Source organism: Triturus cristatus, chromosome 9 (genome assembly GCF_964204655.1).
Source record: "Triturus cristatus chromosome 9, aTriCri1.1, whole genome shotgun sequence".
Lineage (NCBI taxonomy): Eukaryota > Metazoa > Chordata > Amphibia > Caudata > Salamandridae > Triturus > Triturus cristatus.
Window position 1 is genome coordinate 727,984,820 of NC_140592.1, and position 17,010 is coordinate 728,001,829.

At 46.9% G+C, this 17,010-nt stretch overlaps 1 protein-coding gene across 3 annotated transcripts in view; it reads left to right on the forward strand.

The window, feature by feature from the left end:
- MAP4K2 (mitogen-activated protein kinase kinase kinase kinase 2) overlaps window positions 1-17,010 on the forward strand; it is a 299,578-nt gene that overhangs the window by 105,831 nt on the left and 176,737 nt on the right. For all 3 annotated transcript variants that reach the window (XM_085625928.1, XM_085625929.1, XM_085625930.1), the window contains exons 2-4: window positions 3,356-3,413; window positions 13,701-13,791; window positions 16,414-16,478. In XM_085625928.1, coding sequence (XP_085482054.1) covers window positions 3,356-3,413; window positions 13,701-13,791; window positions 16,414-16,478 — 214 coding nt within the window. The remainder of the gene's footprint in view (window positions 1-3,355; window positions 3,414-13,700; window positions 13,792-16,413; window positions 16,479-17,010) is intronic.

Here is a 17,010-nt window from a genome sequence, read left to right on the forward strand (position 1 = left end):
TACAAATGCTCTCTTTGAAGGAGCGCGTACATGTTGAACGTTTTGCTGCTCGCTTTTTCATTCAGTTCTCTCCAAAGAGATATATTTTTCCACTGTACAACTTACATTTATCTTTAACCCTCAGTGTCTTATTTCTTTCATTCTTATTTTTGCAACATAGTTTCCAATCAGCTCCCAACACTTAGTGCAACGAAAAATGTGTTAGCCTTGAAGGTATTGCTACATTACGTTAAGTAATACCTGATTAAAACATAGTGGGACTTGCTTTCATATAATTATAGTATTTGCTTCACATAGACCAATTTTTTTCATGGCTTCTCTCCTTCATAGTTGTTTTCACCAACTATTTTACTAGAAGGATTTCTCGCCCCATTTTTGAATATAACCTATCTCAGTAAAATCGACACTTGACAAGTCTGCACGCTTTTATTTAATCATAGAGGATTCCTTATTTCAGCCCATGGCTCCCAGACCTACTCTTGCTCATTCTTGAAGGTCACCTTTCATTTTTGCTGGACCCTTTTTCCAGATCAATTTTAAGTTTGTAGAATTGTACCACACGCTTCAACAATTCTTATGGTCAATCTCGTAGATGGCACCTTCTCTCAGATAGGTGAATCACCACGCGAGCTCCTCTTTTGTATGACGGCAGATTGGAAATCATTGTGCTTTGACCCAGACCTCATTCCTTATTGATGACTATATCCTGCACTCTACCCCCTTTTCTGGTTGTCATGATTTCATATTGAGTAATAGCACCTTCAGCTTCTCCTTCTTTAGTATCTCATGTACTGTCTGTATCATCTGGGTGTAATCCCTCCCTGCTTCCTCAACTAGAGTTTCAAATTGCGTTGCTTGTGTTTTTCCTCTTTCTTGAGAAATGTGTTTTTCTGTCGGTGTGGCAACTTGAGCGCAATGGAACTTCTCTTTCTCTCTTGTTCTGTGTCTTACGTATCTGAGTAACTTTGAGCATATATTAGAGTCCATCCCCTTTCTACATTCATGTACATTCCCTATTTTATTGCGCGCCCTAGCTTCTCATTTCCCCTAAGGTTGTACCATAAGTGTCATGTGTCCTTTTTTCAGTAGTGGAAATTGCCAACTCTCTTTTCAATTTAAGTTGTACAATGTTAGTATTTGTAACTGAAAAAAACATAAATCTAGGGACAGAGCACAATTTAGGACTGGTCACATATCGCTGCCACTCCAGGTGGATTTTACTTTGCAAATAGCGTCCTTATTGGTTACTCACAGTTGCTCTTGGGCTGACCCCTGGAGCACATAATATTGCTAGATGGATAATTCACATTCCTTTGAATTGCTCCATTCATCACTTGGGTGGAACCCTTAGAGCAAGTACCGTGGCTAGTTGTACAATGGGCATTTGTACAGGTTGCTCCATGCCACACCTGGGTGGATTCCTCAGCCATATACCTTAGCTAGATGTTTGATTGTTGCACTTCTGTCACTCTGTGATGGACCCATTAGAGTATATATATTATCTGGCTGTATAATGTCCATTCCTTTGGCTTCTTTCAGGCTCTTCCTGGGTGGACTCTTCATATCATATTTTAATATACTGCTGCATAATGGACATTTCTGTGTGTTGCTCTTCGGCCTCTTCTGTGTCGGCTCCCAAGCATATACAATAGTCAGTGAAAAATTGCACCTTCGAAGGGAAATACCCTTTACCTCTGGGCTTTTCTTTGTTCTGCATTCAATATTGCTTAAACTGTATGATAGAAATCGCTCCACAGAAAGTAGGTAACCTCATGCGAGACCGTGTCCACTCTCATACTCTTTTCTCACACCCAGGGATATGCAAAGCTACACACTTGCTACACAGTTGGATAGGTCTCCACCATACATACCTTCATGACATCAAATCACTTCAACATAGGCCACACTATACTGATACATTCTATCCATCCACACACTAATATCTAATGTTTTAGTGCCCTATATCGACCTCAAGACATAGCTCTTCAAATGACCCCAACAGAGCTGCTCTCACCCCCTCCTTCAGCGCCTTGAGACCCTCACGGGTGAGTAGTGCGCTCTACAAAACCCTTATTGATTGATTGACTGCTCTCTCACTCCTATTCACTTCAGTCCATGCCAAGGAGCGACAACAAAACATGATAAGAGCACATCTCTGTATTTTTTACTAACGATGTAGGCCACATGACAGACACCCTTTTATCTAAACTACTCTCATTAAATAACATGCAACCCATCTGCAAATGTGCTTTGGTACCTCGCGAAAGGTATGAAGCTCCATATGAACCCAACTTATAATATGATAAAATACTATGATAAAAATGCAGGTAGCAGGTTACACTGACATACTTGGGTTACTAAACGAAAATAGGGTGACCTCAATAACAGGCATCGACAAAGCCAATAGGTCTGTCTTGTGGATACAGTGGATTTAGACACAGTCATTCACAAATGCTGTTTATCACAATAAAACCTTCCTTGTTGGCTTTGCCAATGCTTGGCAAAAAGTAGTAAAAAATTATTGTTGTCTCTATAGAATGTACATGAGAGCAAAAAAATGTAAATGTGACTAACAGCGAAACAATTGTGTACTCTTTAAAAGTAAAACAGCAACTCACGCATTCCAATCGTAGAACTTCCCACAAGTGGAAATGATGCACCAAATAGCTATTAGCAAGAGTAGCGGAGGCAAAGTCCACTCTATGTAAATGTTAAAGAATATTGATAACAGTATGTCTTGCAAATAGCTGTGCTCTCAAGCCAGGGCAAAAAAGTTGAAAACACTTTTGCTGTAGGAAATGCCTCCTGAGAATGGACCATTCACAGTGTGTATTGTCGTAGCTGCAGGGATCCCCTTGCCCCTGCAGGAGAGGGTCTGTGGCAGACAAAAATGTCCAAATTAGTTGTGGCACTGAGATTACCTATTGCTTTGACTTCAATGCACGGATCCTCACCCAAGCAACTGATTTTGTAGTGTAGTTCGACATGCTTTGTTGCCCGGCAGTGTTCACACTTCCTTCATTTTTTATGTTTGGATGTGACTGCAGAGATATCCAACCATGGACCTTACAGGATAGTAGTGTCACTGCCAGGCAGGCATCATCCACTTTATGCAGTAATGGACCAGAGGCAGTATGTAGTGTTGTTGCAGGACAGCTGTGTGACTCCAAGTACTAGGGTTGTTTAGGGCCTCACTAAATAGATTTGTGGAGCCACTAATGCTGCCACCATGACTTCCTGCCTCTTCCATTGGGTACTCACCTGGAATTCCCTTGCAGCGATGATAACATGAGCCCTTGTTTGCAGAATTGGAATCATGGCCACTCACTCATCCTGTCAATTCTGTTGTTTTCAGGCTCGAATCACCAGGACGGGGGAGATGTCGGCAGTGAAGATCATAAAACTGGAACCAGGTATGGAATATTAGCCTATGTCTCTTTAAAGTTTTCTCCTTCTTGACTTGTTTCCTTCACAGTTGTAGGGTTCTGTACCTTCAGCATCAACAATTGTAGCCTCCATCTGATTCCCTAAGCATAGATTATCTCATGAAGACTATAACAATGGCCTTTGTTAAGGTCAGCTCAGTGGGATATTAAGTGCACCTTCTTTAAACCATAGTATCTTCTATTGTAAAGTTTATGTTCCTTTGCAAGAGAAAATTCATGGTTTATCAGTTTGATTTTTCTAGTTATTCCTAGAATTCATGTAATTTTCAATTTGGGATCCTGTAGACTAGAGAATAAAAAAAACTTATTGGAAAATTATACAGTTTCCTTCAAAGAAACAAATTGAAACTGTTCCAGTCTGTACATAGACAACTGAAACAAATCGCCCTAATATTAGGCCTTATTAATATAGCTCCCTATCCTGTTTATCTTTACAAATTTTAGCCATGTTTGCGTGGATCCTATTCCTACATGTCACTTAACTAAAAATTATAGTCAGTCATTACATTTCTCACAGCTTTGGCTTGCTTTAGACAAATATTCATGACTATATTGAGGACGTATACATGGTTCAATTAATCAAGTTTAGATACACATCAATACACCTTCACCTAGCACCATACTTTGGAACCAGAGCGTGCATGACTATTTTTAAAAGTCAATTTAATAAGAGCTTTTTTAGAAAGTCTATAATGTACAACCCTCACTTTAGAACACTCTTGTTCCTTGATGAGATGTAAGTGCTATTCTTAACGTAAATATGGGCTCTGCAGTAAATCAATGTCTTCTTGTAGTTTCAAGGAGCGGTTTTGGAAGGCAATTTTTCTCGTGGCGCTCACTTCTTTGTGTTGGGTCAGCGAGTTATAGGCCATTGCACTAGATTCACTATTCTGTATAAGGACAGAGTACACACCCAACATTTTCACAGAAGTTTGTGTCACCATTCCTCATTAGAGAATCTACCTGCCCTCTTTCTGCGCTGCACATGAAAAAATGGCCCTAGTGGACACAATGTTAAGAAAAACCTTATAACATCACCTGTAGAATTAATTCCAAACAATTTCGCGGTAGGTTACACGCATTTATTCATGTGAGACATGGATTCTCATGTTCACAGAGAACACATCAATAATATACATTTAAAGAAGGTGCCCCAATGGGAAGGGCAGGGTAAGTGCACCAATGTGCAATGGTGAGGGTAAGTGAGAGAGGGAGGGCAGTGAGCAATATATACATCCAAATAGTTTAAGATGCCAGTCCGACCAGTGATACATGGCCAATCTATTTACAACACCATAATGTTAGAACACATGAGGGACAGAACAGCGGATGGTCCACAGGTGCCGCAACCTACTCCGAGGAGGCGCCGATTCTACTGCTCTCACCCTCGCCTCTTCACTTGCGGTGTCCCGTGAGGTAAGGCACGTCACTGTTTGTGTTTAAATGCTGAACAGAGTCAGCGAAAACCATTGGCAAAGCCAAAAGCCGAGACCTATTGGCTTTGCCAATGCTTGTTCTTAACATTGTGTCCACTAGGGCCATTTTTTTTATGTAGCGCGCATTACCCAGGTCGTAGTGACTTGTCTGGGTCAACCCCTTTGTCTTATAACTCTTTCTGCGCTGAGCCTCAAAACATCAAAGAGCACTCTTCACACACTCACTCTGTGGGTGTTGGAAAGATTGTTATATATTACATTGATTAAAACAAATTATTTCTGCGCTACAAAACCACTGTTTGTGGCATTTGTACATCTGCCTTAAGAGACAGCTATTTCAAAGTTACTCCTACCAAAAAGGCTTTTGTGGTGCATACAAGGCTGTTATACCCTTGCCAAGCTTCAACCACACCTGCATTCCACATGCAAATATTCTACATCCTGCTTTTTTTCGGGAAAATTGCTACTGCGGACATTCACAAAGCAGCTACAAGGCCGTTCCTGCAAAGTTGATAAAACTCTGTAGTGCTGATTTACATGGAAACAGGGGAGCTTGCTAAGTCCCAAAGGTTAAAGTTCTTCCAAGCCATTCCCACCATCTTCTAAAGGAAGGTGAGGGTGCTACTTTTTCATTGCATTTGCATAGCATAGTAATGCCCTCATGGTGCACACAGACATGTTAACAATGTGTTATCGTAGGTTCGCCTCGTGTCCTTTTGTAAACTCCCAGGTGACCTTATGAAATTGTAATAAAACGAGCATAGACATTCAGCTCTGTGGAGAACTGCACTGTAATTTAAAGTGCAGCCTGTGTCACTCTGCACTGTGGGTTCAGGGTGACATGATCATGAGTCACTTTTGTCAGACTTGAAGCCAAATCATAAGACTTGTCAGAGTGAGTTACAGACTTGTGGACTCAAGAATTTATGGCAGGGAGTGAGCAGCAAGTGCATCTACAACAAAGCAAGCTGCAAAGCGGTTGTTACTGGTAAGTAACAGTTCTAATTATTTGCACAAACATTCCGGGGACAAGGTGCTTTGACCTTCCCCCACTTGAGTCCTACAACGAGCACCACCAGAAATTGAAAGATGAACAGGAGGGGGCTAAACGTAGGAAAAAGGGAAAACTAATAATATTTCGAAAGCATTCATGCTCTGGCGAAAACAAAATGCTATGTATCCAATAATATTGTTTAGAATCAATCATTTTTATTACGTGATACTCATTCAAATGACACACCTCAACTGCCTACAACCATCGGCCGGCAGAGCGTAACGGTATGGTCAGTACACAGCGTACAGGTCTACAGCCCGGAGGGCGACCCCGCAAATAAAAACGGTTTAGTGTAGAACAGACCTGCCAGGCAACTGCTCATGTACCACTTTTATAAAAAATAGAAAAACAAAACAAATAGACAAACCCCCAGCCCTCAACCCCCCCAAAACCCCCTCACTCTCTCCGCATCAGTCTCGAACCCCCAAGCCTAGTCCCCCGAGGTCAGTGGTCATAGCTGAGGATGAGTCAACTACCCCAGCAGCCCCTGCCAGTTCCAAAGGGATGAGCTGAAGAATTTGTAAGTATTTTGGGCACGTGACTTCCTTCAATTCCTTTGATAGAAGCTGCAGGAATGCACCCCAGAGCTTTGCATATTCTGACCACCTCCCATCAATGCTGAGCGACAAGCGCTCCATAGCGAGAAGGTGCCAGAGTCTCCGTATCCAATCCCTCGGGTCAGGTGCAATCGGAGAGCCCCACTGCGTTAGAAGAACCTGCCGCGCCGCAAGCAACGCTAATGCAAGTTGTCTGCCCCGCAGCGAGCGCAAAGGAAAGAACTTGGGATGAGGAAGACCCAACAACGTGTACGCGGGATCCCGAGGAAGCGTGGTCTGGAACGCTCCATCAAGGTCATCAAGAACCGCCGCCCAATACCGCACTAGCTTTGGGCAATGCCACAGCAAATGGACCAAGGTGCCAGGATTACCACACCCCCACCAGCAGAGGCCTGACTTAGTATTATCCCAAGCTTGAATATGCGCTGGAGTGTAGTACCAATATGCCACCACCTTGTATGCAGATTCCGCACCCGCTGTGTCAGAGGCTGTATGTTGGGCGCAGTACAAAATATGCTCCCATTCCTTGTGCGTCAGAGGGCGCCCCAACTCAGTCTCCCAGCTAACCTGCGCCTTCGACCACTGCTGCTTAGGACGCGCCATTATCATTGCGTACAATTCCGATATGAGTTTCCGGTCATCCTTTTTACAAACCAACCAGCGCTCAAAAGTGGTTAGGGATCGCGGCATCAAACCGAAATTAGAAGATTGAGTCACTCAGTGCGCCAATCGCGAGTAATGAAAAGCGTCAGTCTTCGGTAAGTCAAAATAGTCTTTGCGCAGTTGAGCGAAGGGGATCATGCCATCCAAATCAAAGAGGGAGCCCACCCTCTTACACCCCTCCATCGCTGAAAGACTGGAGACGCGCAGCCCGGCAGAAAGTCAGGTTATCCACTATAGGTGCCATAGGGGATGGAAACGTAGTCCAACCATTGTGTCCAGCTAACTGATCCCACGCTTTGAGAGTCGGTGAGGTCACTGGCGACTAATAGAGGCCCCATGTCCTATGCTTCCGTGGAAGCCAGAGTTCGCGCCATATATTACACCCAGCAACCGTCTGATCCATAAAATTCCAGTGCTTGCTGGACATCGGTCTATTCCACTCCGTTACATAACGCAGACAAGATGCTTGGTAATAGGCACCCAAGAGCGGGAAGCCCAGCCCCCCCACGGCCTTCGGTGAGGTAACAAGGGATAATGCGAGCCTCAGCCTCTTATTATTCCACAGAAACTTATTAAGAAGCCCCTGCAATTTCTGGAGAGTGCCCGGTGGAGGCTGCGCAGAGAGCATCTGAAACAAATAAAGGACACGCGGAAGCACAGTCATTTTTATCGCTGCGAGTCTCCCGTACCAGGCCAGATTAAGGCGAGACCAGTCGTACAGCGACTTGGAAGTGTGATCCACCAAAAGGTTATAGTTGAGGGTGACCGTTTTAGCAATGGAAGAGGTCAACCGTATACCCAGATAAGAAATGTCGGAGTGCACCCACTGGAAGTCAAAGTCACGTTGCAGGTCGTGAACCTCATCTTCAGGGACAGAGAGATTAAGAATCTGTGATTTCGAATAATTTACTTTAAACCCTGCCACTGTTCCAATGTCATGAAGCTCCCGCGCCAAATACCGCAGGGTGGTGTGAGGTTGGGTAAGCGAAAGAATAACATCGTCTGCATACAGACTAATTTTGTGTATGTCGGCGCCAAATTTGATTCCCTCAATAGCCGGGTTCGAGTGTATGCGCTTGGCAAAAGGCTCCATATAGAGCGCGAAAAGTAGCGGGTACAAGGGGCACCCCTGCCGCGTGCCCCTGGAGATGGGGAAGAGGGAAGACTTACACCCATTCACTCTCACCGATGCCTTAGGGGCCGCGTAAAGACATTGCACCCAGCGTACAAAAGTCTCACCAAGCCCAAAGGCCCGTAAAACGGCAAACAAGTAGTCCCAGTCCACTCGATCAAAGGCCTTCTCTGCGTCGATGGAAAGAAGACCGGCCTGAGCCCGAGATCGATGAACCAGGTCTATAAGATGAAGAATGCGCTTGGTGTTATCCCCACCCTGTCGCGTAGGAATAAAGCCTGATTGGTATGGGTCTATGATGCCATCCATCAGGGGCCTAAGACGCGCCGCCAGGATACTCGCAAATAACTTGACGTCTATATTTAAAAGGGAAATTGGCCGATACGAGCCACAATCCCTCGGGTCCTTCCCGGCTTAAGGATGACTGTAATGGCTGCCTCCGACATGGAGGGTGTTATTTCCCCAGTATCCAGGAAAGAGTTGAAAAGACGCGTTAAAAGCGAAGCCAGCTCAACGCAAAAGGTTTTAAAAAACAGTGCTGAAAAGCCATCGGGCCCCGGCGATTTGGCTATCTTTAGATGGGCTATCGCAGATATGACTTCCTTAATGCGAATAGCGGACTCCAACGCGTCGGCCGAGGATGCAAACAACGGCGTAATGGAGCAGGATGCGAGATAGTCCGCTATCCCCTCTGATCCCGGCACCTCTCTACTATACAAGCGCTGATAGAAATGGCGGAAAGAATCCACAATAAGGGTGTCAGCGGTATGCTCTACCGCTTGGGCGTCTCTAATGGACTGAATCGCTGTCCGCTGTGCGCGCGCTCGCAACCTATGGGCTAACAGCTTCTCCCCTTTATCCTCACATAGGTAAAATGTATGGCGCAGGAGAGCAGGCTCGGCCCTATCTAGGTCTAAGTGCTTCAGCATGCGCCGCTTTGCTTCAAGCTCCCTACACACCCTAGGAGTCCCTGTACTTTTGTGGACAGACTCTAAAGCCCCCACGTCCTTCTCCAGCTCCGCTCGTTTAGCCTTACGTAAACGCGTAAACGCGGCTGCCAGCGCGATGAATTCTCCCCGCACCACCAACTTTAGGGCCTCCCATATAGCTGCTAAAGACGTACTCCCTTGGTCATTGTTTGCCAGGTAGGCGCTGATCGTGTCCCGTATACGAGTAACCACCGATTCCGAGTGGAGCAAAGAATCGCGCAGACGCCAGCCAGAAGGCAGGGGCCGCTTACCATGAGAGGTGAGCTGCACTGAAATGAGGGCATGGTCGGAAAGTGAACAGGGGGTGATAGTCGCGTCTGATAAGCAGGGCAGGAGTGAGGTGGAGGCGAAGAAGTGGTTGAGGCGGGCATAGGTTTTATGCGCTGCAGAGTAGTAAGTGTAATTTCGCTCAGTGGGGTGCTGTACGCGTCAGACATCATGCAAACCGCCATCACTCAGCCATTGCCTCCCCCCTTGCGAGAGCGTGCCCGTACGATGGGTCCGTTGCTCAGACCTATCCATACACGGATCCATCACCACATTCAGGTCTCTACCCACCAAAATCAAGGCATCCGGGGAAGCCAGAATCTCAGAGAGAGCTGCCCTCAGGAAGGATTCTTGGTGCTCGTTCGGGGCATACCATGACCCTATAGTGAAGTGTGTATCCCCCCCCCATTGCACGCGGACCGCGAGGAACCGCCCCTTAATATCAACAACCTGGGAGAGAACTTTACAATGAGCGCGCGCGCTAAAGAGGATTGCCACCCCATGCTTTTTAGCCGAGCCTGAAGACCACAACTGTAAAGGAAAGCACTTGTCTCTCATCCGCTTAGTGTCCTTAGGAAGGAGAAGAGTCTCCTGTAGCAGACACACATCGCCCTCCGCGTTTTCCAAGAGGCACAAGATAGCAGAGCGCTTAACAGGACTGTTCAAGCCCCTAACATTCAGGCTCGCCACTTTGATGATCCTACCCATAAAAGTCGGGGAAGGAAAAGTCGTAACCTAGCCGCATAACGCCAGAGCTATACGGCGGGCAAGAAGGCAGTGACCCAGGGCTATACATCTCCCAAACCCGATGGAGAACTGATACGGAGCTCCAAAACATCCCCAAAGCAACCCCGAACCCCCAACCAACCCCTTTCCCCCAACCCATAAGACACAACAAACACAGAAAAGACAAATCATAGAACCAGGACACAAGAGCCCCGTAAAGAGACAAGTCTTTCACAAAGATCAAACGATGAGGGGAACATGGCACCAAGGAGAAGTGCGCCACTCACTGGAGGCGATATACATCCAACACCCAAGGGATAGTTGATGGTAATAACATGCAACAAAGGTCCTCTCTCCTCCGGCGCCGAGAAAGAGCCCACCTGATGCCAGCCATGCGCAGCTCATGGAACGCCGGTGTTGTCCGTCACCTGTGCCACCGATGTGACAGCCGCCTCCCTCTCCATGAGACTAGTGGACACGTCAGGCTTCGAAGATTGTTGGGACTTCCCGATCCGCTGCCAGCCATTGGATCGCCTGCGTCGACGCGGGGGAGCGCTAGCAATCCCAGGCTGAGGAGAGGACCGTTCCAGCCCCAGGACCTCGTAAGCGGCATCCAAAGAACGGAGCTGTAGGAGCTTGCCCTGGTATTTGAAAATAAGACGAAATGGGTGACCCCACGAATAAGGGATGCCTTGCTCACGGAGGTGACCAGTGATGGGCCTGAACTCCCTATGCTTGACCAGGGTGGAAGCTGCTAAGTCCTGAAAGAGTGTTGGTTGGTGACCCCGAAAGTGCACAGGGTTGAGATCGCGGGCCTTCCGAAGGATTTGCTCCTTGAGTTGAAAATCGTGAACGCACACCAGAATGTCCGGCGGGGGAGCGTTAGCACCCCTCGGCAAGCCAACACGGTGAACGCGATCCATCTGTATGTCCCGTTCCTCACCCTCCCCCAAGATCTGTCGAAAGAACTGGAGAACATACTCACGGAGGTCATCCCCTTCCCCTTTCCATGGCACAGCCCGGATTCTGATATTATTCCGTCGAGAACGGTTTTCCAAGTCCTCGACGTGGGCCTGCAGATCAAGATTTTTGCTCTGTGAGGCGAAGGACATCCTGCTGAAGCTGGTGCAAATCGTCCTCCCGCCCCAAATCGTGCTCCTCCACAGTAGCGACGCGTTCTCCAAGGGCATCCACGTCGCGCCGCACCTCTCGTAGATCAGAGGAGAGCTGGGAGCGAAGCTCCAGAATATCTTCCTTGATGGCTGAGAATAAGTCAAGCACAAAAGCCTTAGTTGCCGGCTGTTCACTATCCTCAGGCTGCGGCGAGTGTGGACCCGGTTGGGATGAGGACGGGCCCGCTGATTTCTGCAAGATATCCTTTAAGATCTTATCACGCCTATTCCTGGCGGAAGACATGGAGATCAAAGCAGAGGCCCACACAGAAAAACTGGAGGTGCAGCAAAGAGGCAAGGACAGCCCCCCAAAAGCAAAGTCAGAGCCCACCCACAATGAAGTCCAAAACCAGTAGGAAGGGGAACCAACAGGCTTCCAAAGCGCTTGTCCAATTGGTCCACAACTCAGTCCTCAGGGAGACAAGGCAAGGGCCTGGGTGCCACAGGCACAGGGACCCAAAGGGAGGAGGAGGCCTGCACACATGCCACAGTTCCGGGGTTCTCCTAGCCACATCTCCTCAAGAAGCTCAAGGACCCTCCAAGGTAGGCCCCCACCAAAGCGCCCAGAGCCCCTACTGCGCCCGCCGCGCCCGGCCCCCACACCCAGGTGAAGCGTCCAAGGAGTCACCAGTCCAATAGCGCCAGCAAACCAGGAGGGAGGGGAGGGAGGGGGACAGCGCTATACCACCGGTGCTCCCACCACAACACCGACCGCCGATATACGGTCCGAGTACCACCTCCACAAAAACAGCTACCTCTCCGCAGCCTCCGGCCAAATCGCACTGACCTCATGTTGAGAATGGGACACCTTCATGTAGTATGCCCCAGGAAACTCCGCCGACGGTCCCCTCGACCTCATTTCAGCAGGCAGTCGCCGCCCACCGACTCACGGGCTGAATGCAGGCCCACGAAAGCCAGCAGTGTAGGCCTCCCAGGTCCGAAGCCACCACCAGGCCCAGGGAATGGCTGTGCAGGGGGGGGGGTGGCCCACAGTCGCAGCCTGCGCCCCTATGCAGCCACACAAAGGGGGGGCACGGACCGCCCCACACAGCAACACCCAGCTAGGGCCCGCGGAGAGAGGCCCCGGGCGCGCTCCACAGTCGCGCAGCCCTCTGTCCACCGAAGCGCAGACCGAAAATCACCACTGTGCAGCTAGCGTCCCCGTTCTCAGCAGTGCTGCAACACCGGGCCACACTCACCCCCAAGTCTCCGCCGAGGCTCCACTGTCCGGTGGGGTAGCATGCGTCACGGGTCTGTATCGAGACCTCAAGGCCGTATGGTGCAGGGCTGGACCCTCTCGGTGTACAAATGGCGGCCGCAACGTGGGCCCCACCGCCGTCGCCGCACCAACTCCGGGCCGACCAGAAGGCGAGCCCCAGTCCCCGCAGGCACCGCCTCCACACTGCCACTGGGTGCCCCAGCCGCCACCAATGCTCCTCCAGGCCGCAGATCGCGGGAGCCGACCAGATCCGGTAAGGCCGCCGGGCCGCAGCAAGGCCGGGACCGGATTGCCCCACGGAGTCCTAAGACCGCCTCCACGCACCAAAAGAAGGACAGCCGCGGGAGCAGGGCGAGTCGCACACGCAGCGGGGCACAACGGCCAGCTCCGATGGGCACCAGGAGGGCAGATAAGCAAGGCGAAAGTCGGGCGGCGCCGGAGAGACAAGGAAACGCGTCTCACTCCGCCGCCATCTTAGCCACGCCCTCCAATAATATTGTTTTATGACATTTTTAAGATGGACTTTAAGACTCTGTAAGATTGTTTTGCTCCTCAATGTATATATATTGAATATTTGCTTGTAATAACAATTCTTTATTGATTTGTAGCATAATAACGTTTGCATGAAGTAGTCGGTTTTTGATGGTATATTTGTAATTCCCCGGCATCATTGACCGGGCTGTAAGGGATCCGTTATTGCTCTGCCTTTTGCCCTGTTGACCCCTTACCACTCCAAGCACGTTCTTTAGACTTGACTTTGGTCTCTGAAACCCATTTCCTTTTCCCTTCAGTCACTCTACTGAAGCAAGCGCAGCGGTAGAGCAGTAGCACCAACTAGCATGTTTTGGCATTTTTCAGTCCACAGTGGGGCATGCTTCATAAGGTTTATTGGAAATGCATGCTCTGATGTCAACATGTTGCCCCTCTTCGCTCTCCTCCTCCTCTTCTGTCCCCTTCTTTGTCTGAAATCTTCCCCTGGTTTTCTTTATAGTCTCTTCCTCTATCTAATCGTGCCCTCTGTCTTCCTTTTGGTTCCCAGGAGATGATATAACTTCCATTCAGCAGGAGATCTCGATGCTCAAGGACTGCAGGCACCCCAACATTGTGGCGTATTTTGGCAGCTATCTAAGGTACGCGCTCCCCCTTCTTATTTCCATTTGCATTGATATTTTGAGCTACGTTCCATGGTCTCTACTACTTTATGTCTTCTGCATTTGGGTTGTTGCTACAAAATAAGCCCTCCTATCTTCCTTGGTTAATGGATAAATAGGTATCCAGACCGTTAACAGTATATGCTGCTTTAATCATTTGGAAAATAGAAAGTGGAGAGAAGTAAATGTGGATTTTTCTGTAAAAAAGCCTGGTAACATTTAATGAGTTGTTTAACAACTGCTGAGTGCTTGCTTACTCACTGGCATACTAGTTGACGGTGTTGAGTTTACTAGCACTATAAATGCTGAATGAAGGTAAGATTATTAGTAAAATACTGATAGGACCTGGGGCGTGATAACGCACTGCTGCCTTGTGAATGGATGGAGCATGATGATTTGTACCATAACTGTCCATTGGGGCATATTTACTGGCATCTAAGAAGTGGGGGCGGCTAATGGCAAACCAGCTGTCTGGTAGAAGCATGATTACTGGCACAATTGATCTCAGTGAGATGTCATAAATGTCATGTTTATGCCCACACCTATGACCCAAGGTACACCTGATCGCCCCAAAACGGCTGCAACTGGTGTGTGGTTGACCAATAGGCTCAGTAGTGTTGAAAGCGGTCTAAGGTTACGTATGTTCCTGTTCAGAGATAATGTGGCCTACTTGTAGTTCATGCTGGATCATTCCTATTGGAGCTGGATGACTGCTGTTGATTGATCCCTGTCTGTAGTTGCAAAGTTAGGAAAAAATCCTTTAGACCAGAATGTGGCCCAAAAAAATTATCTATGGCTCAGGTGAATTCAAGTGTTTCACCCACTCTTTTTTACAGTGAAACACGGAGGTGCGACTGGTATGCCTAGATGGGAGTTCCATATGGTTCACTGTGGCCAGGACTGAAGCTGAACCTCAATAATGAGGTACAGCACCCCTGAGGCTGATCTCTGGTTGTATGTGTTAGCAGTTTGGGTAGAACCTCTGTTGGAACAGGGCCCTAGGTCATTTGCATTTGGTTGGTCCCGCGGTGGGCTGGCACAGTGATCCAAAAATGATGGATGGGAATGCAGCCCATCGGAATTACCAGTGGGTGTAATGAAATCAAACATTCCACCCATCACTTTTTTGTTTTCTGCGGAACTAAAGTACACATAGAGAAACCTGGTTAGTATAAAATAGACCGGAAGAAATGCGGATAGAAATGATTGTTAAAAAACCTATTAAAAAGGGAGGCTTAGCGCAAAATAGCTGTTCTAGGTCTATTGAGACAAAGCTAATGTCCTATGACAGTCTTGCGAGGCTGTAATCAAATATAACCATACAGTGTGTGTGTATGAACTAGGCTTACGCTTGTTGTTTAACCAGAATGCGACAGCCATAGACCCTCACTACGCGCTTATTATCTGAACATTTGCTTTGGACTTAATTAGCATGTCGGTTAACATATTTCGATCAAAACCCCCTATTTGTAGGAGGTAATAACTTCCATGAGAGGTAATCCAAAGGTCAGTTGCCTTGAAATGAGAGGATAACCGGTGCTAGTTTCCTATCTCTGTTTCCTCCATTGAAGAGGCCACTTGAAAATGTTTCCTAGGCTTGTGCTTGGCCAGTGTTCACTGCTTTGAATTGTGTTGATTGTATGTTTCATCGGATCTTAACACTTAGCTTCTTTGATCAGATGGTAAGTCTGGGTTGGCATCGAGTGCCAGTGGCTTTTGATGCATAGCCATAAAATACACGAGATGTCCTCATTCGGTGTCCTTATGTGTAAGGATATGCAATCGTGGCTGCAGATGTGAACATCTACCCAGTCTACTGAAATTACTGCTTTTGCTCTTTTACCAAAACAAATTGAAAAATATAATTTCACCACAAAGGTCTCAAGGGAGCGATACCTAAAAAAAAAAATCAAAAATCAGTATCCTAAAACAAACCTCAAATAAGATTAAATAGTCTGCTTAGAGTCACAAAAACATGCTTGTTTTAGAAATAAATAAAATAAATGACATATAAGGAGTTGTGTCCCTCGACTTGGGAGGGGATCAATGCTTCATTTTCCTGATTGTGACACAGGAAAAATGAAAAATGAAAACCCCACTATAAAGAGGGTAAGGCTTAGAGGCTCAGTAGCTAGCAGCTGGTAATGAATGGTTAGCCAGCCAGTGTGTTTCATCTACAGAGTCAAATGCCACTTTGTACTTGGAAACAAGGTGGATTCCCCACCTTTAAATGGGGTGGGGGGGATGGCGAGACGCGGGGGTTAGGTTTGATGGGATGGGAGAACCTCTGATTTATGGTGGTTTTCCTGTTCGGCCAAATCATAAATTACCCCCTTTGTCATCTACTCATTGGCAAACTAAACATTTATTTCAGATAGAATAAATAACATTTCATGTATTAAAATCGTGTTGTACGTCTTTTTGGAATTTCAACAGTACATACCCTTGGAAGCGGTTTATTGGTGCTGCAAGAATCACTTCTAAAATAAACTACTCGAAGCATGCCAGTCTCTCTAAGACATAAAATGATGAATGTAGGCATGAAGTTAAAAAGTTGTAAACTCAAAAGTAATATTTATAGCTCTTTGCGGTTTGTTTCAGGAATAACCGACTCTGGATCTGCATGGAGTTTTGCGGAGGAGGCTCGCTGCAGGAGATCTACCAGAGTAAGTAATGATGCTTCAAGGCTGGTCCTTGCTTAAGCCAGATTGTGTGGAGCTTGAGAGATTGGATGCTAAAGAAAAGCAGTGATCTGGATACAGACGTGAATAAAGAAATTTGGTTTCTGGGGTGAAGTGCATGAATTTCAGGGGAAATATTAGAGTCTATCTTTGGTTGGCATTGTTCTACTGTAAGAAACTGAGATTATGCAACTCTAAAGCATAACATTAGGTCCATATGCCACCTACGGATAAATAGGTAGATAGATAGATAGATAGATAGATAGATAGATAGATAGATCAATAGATAGATAGATAGATAGATAGATAGATAGATAGATAGATAGATAGATAGATAGACATTGGTATATCTTTTGTTACTGAAAAAAACACAGTTAAAAACTTGTGTCTCAAACTCGCAGAACCAATCAAGTTCACCAGTTATATTGTGTGGTGTATACAGCACACATCATAAATCGAGTCACACATTCTTATGGAGTTGAGAAAGTCTCAGAATATTGTGTCATAAACATTCACA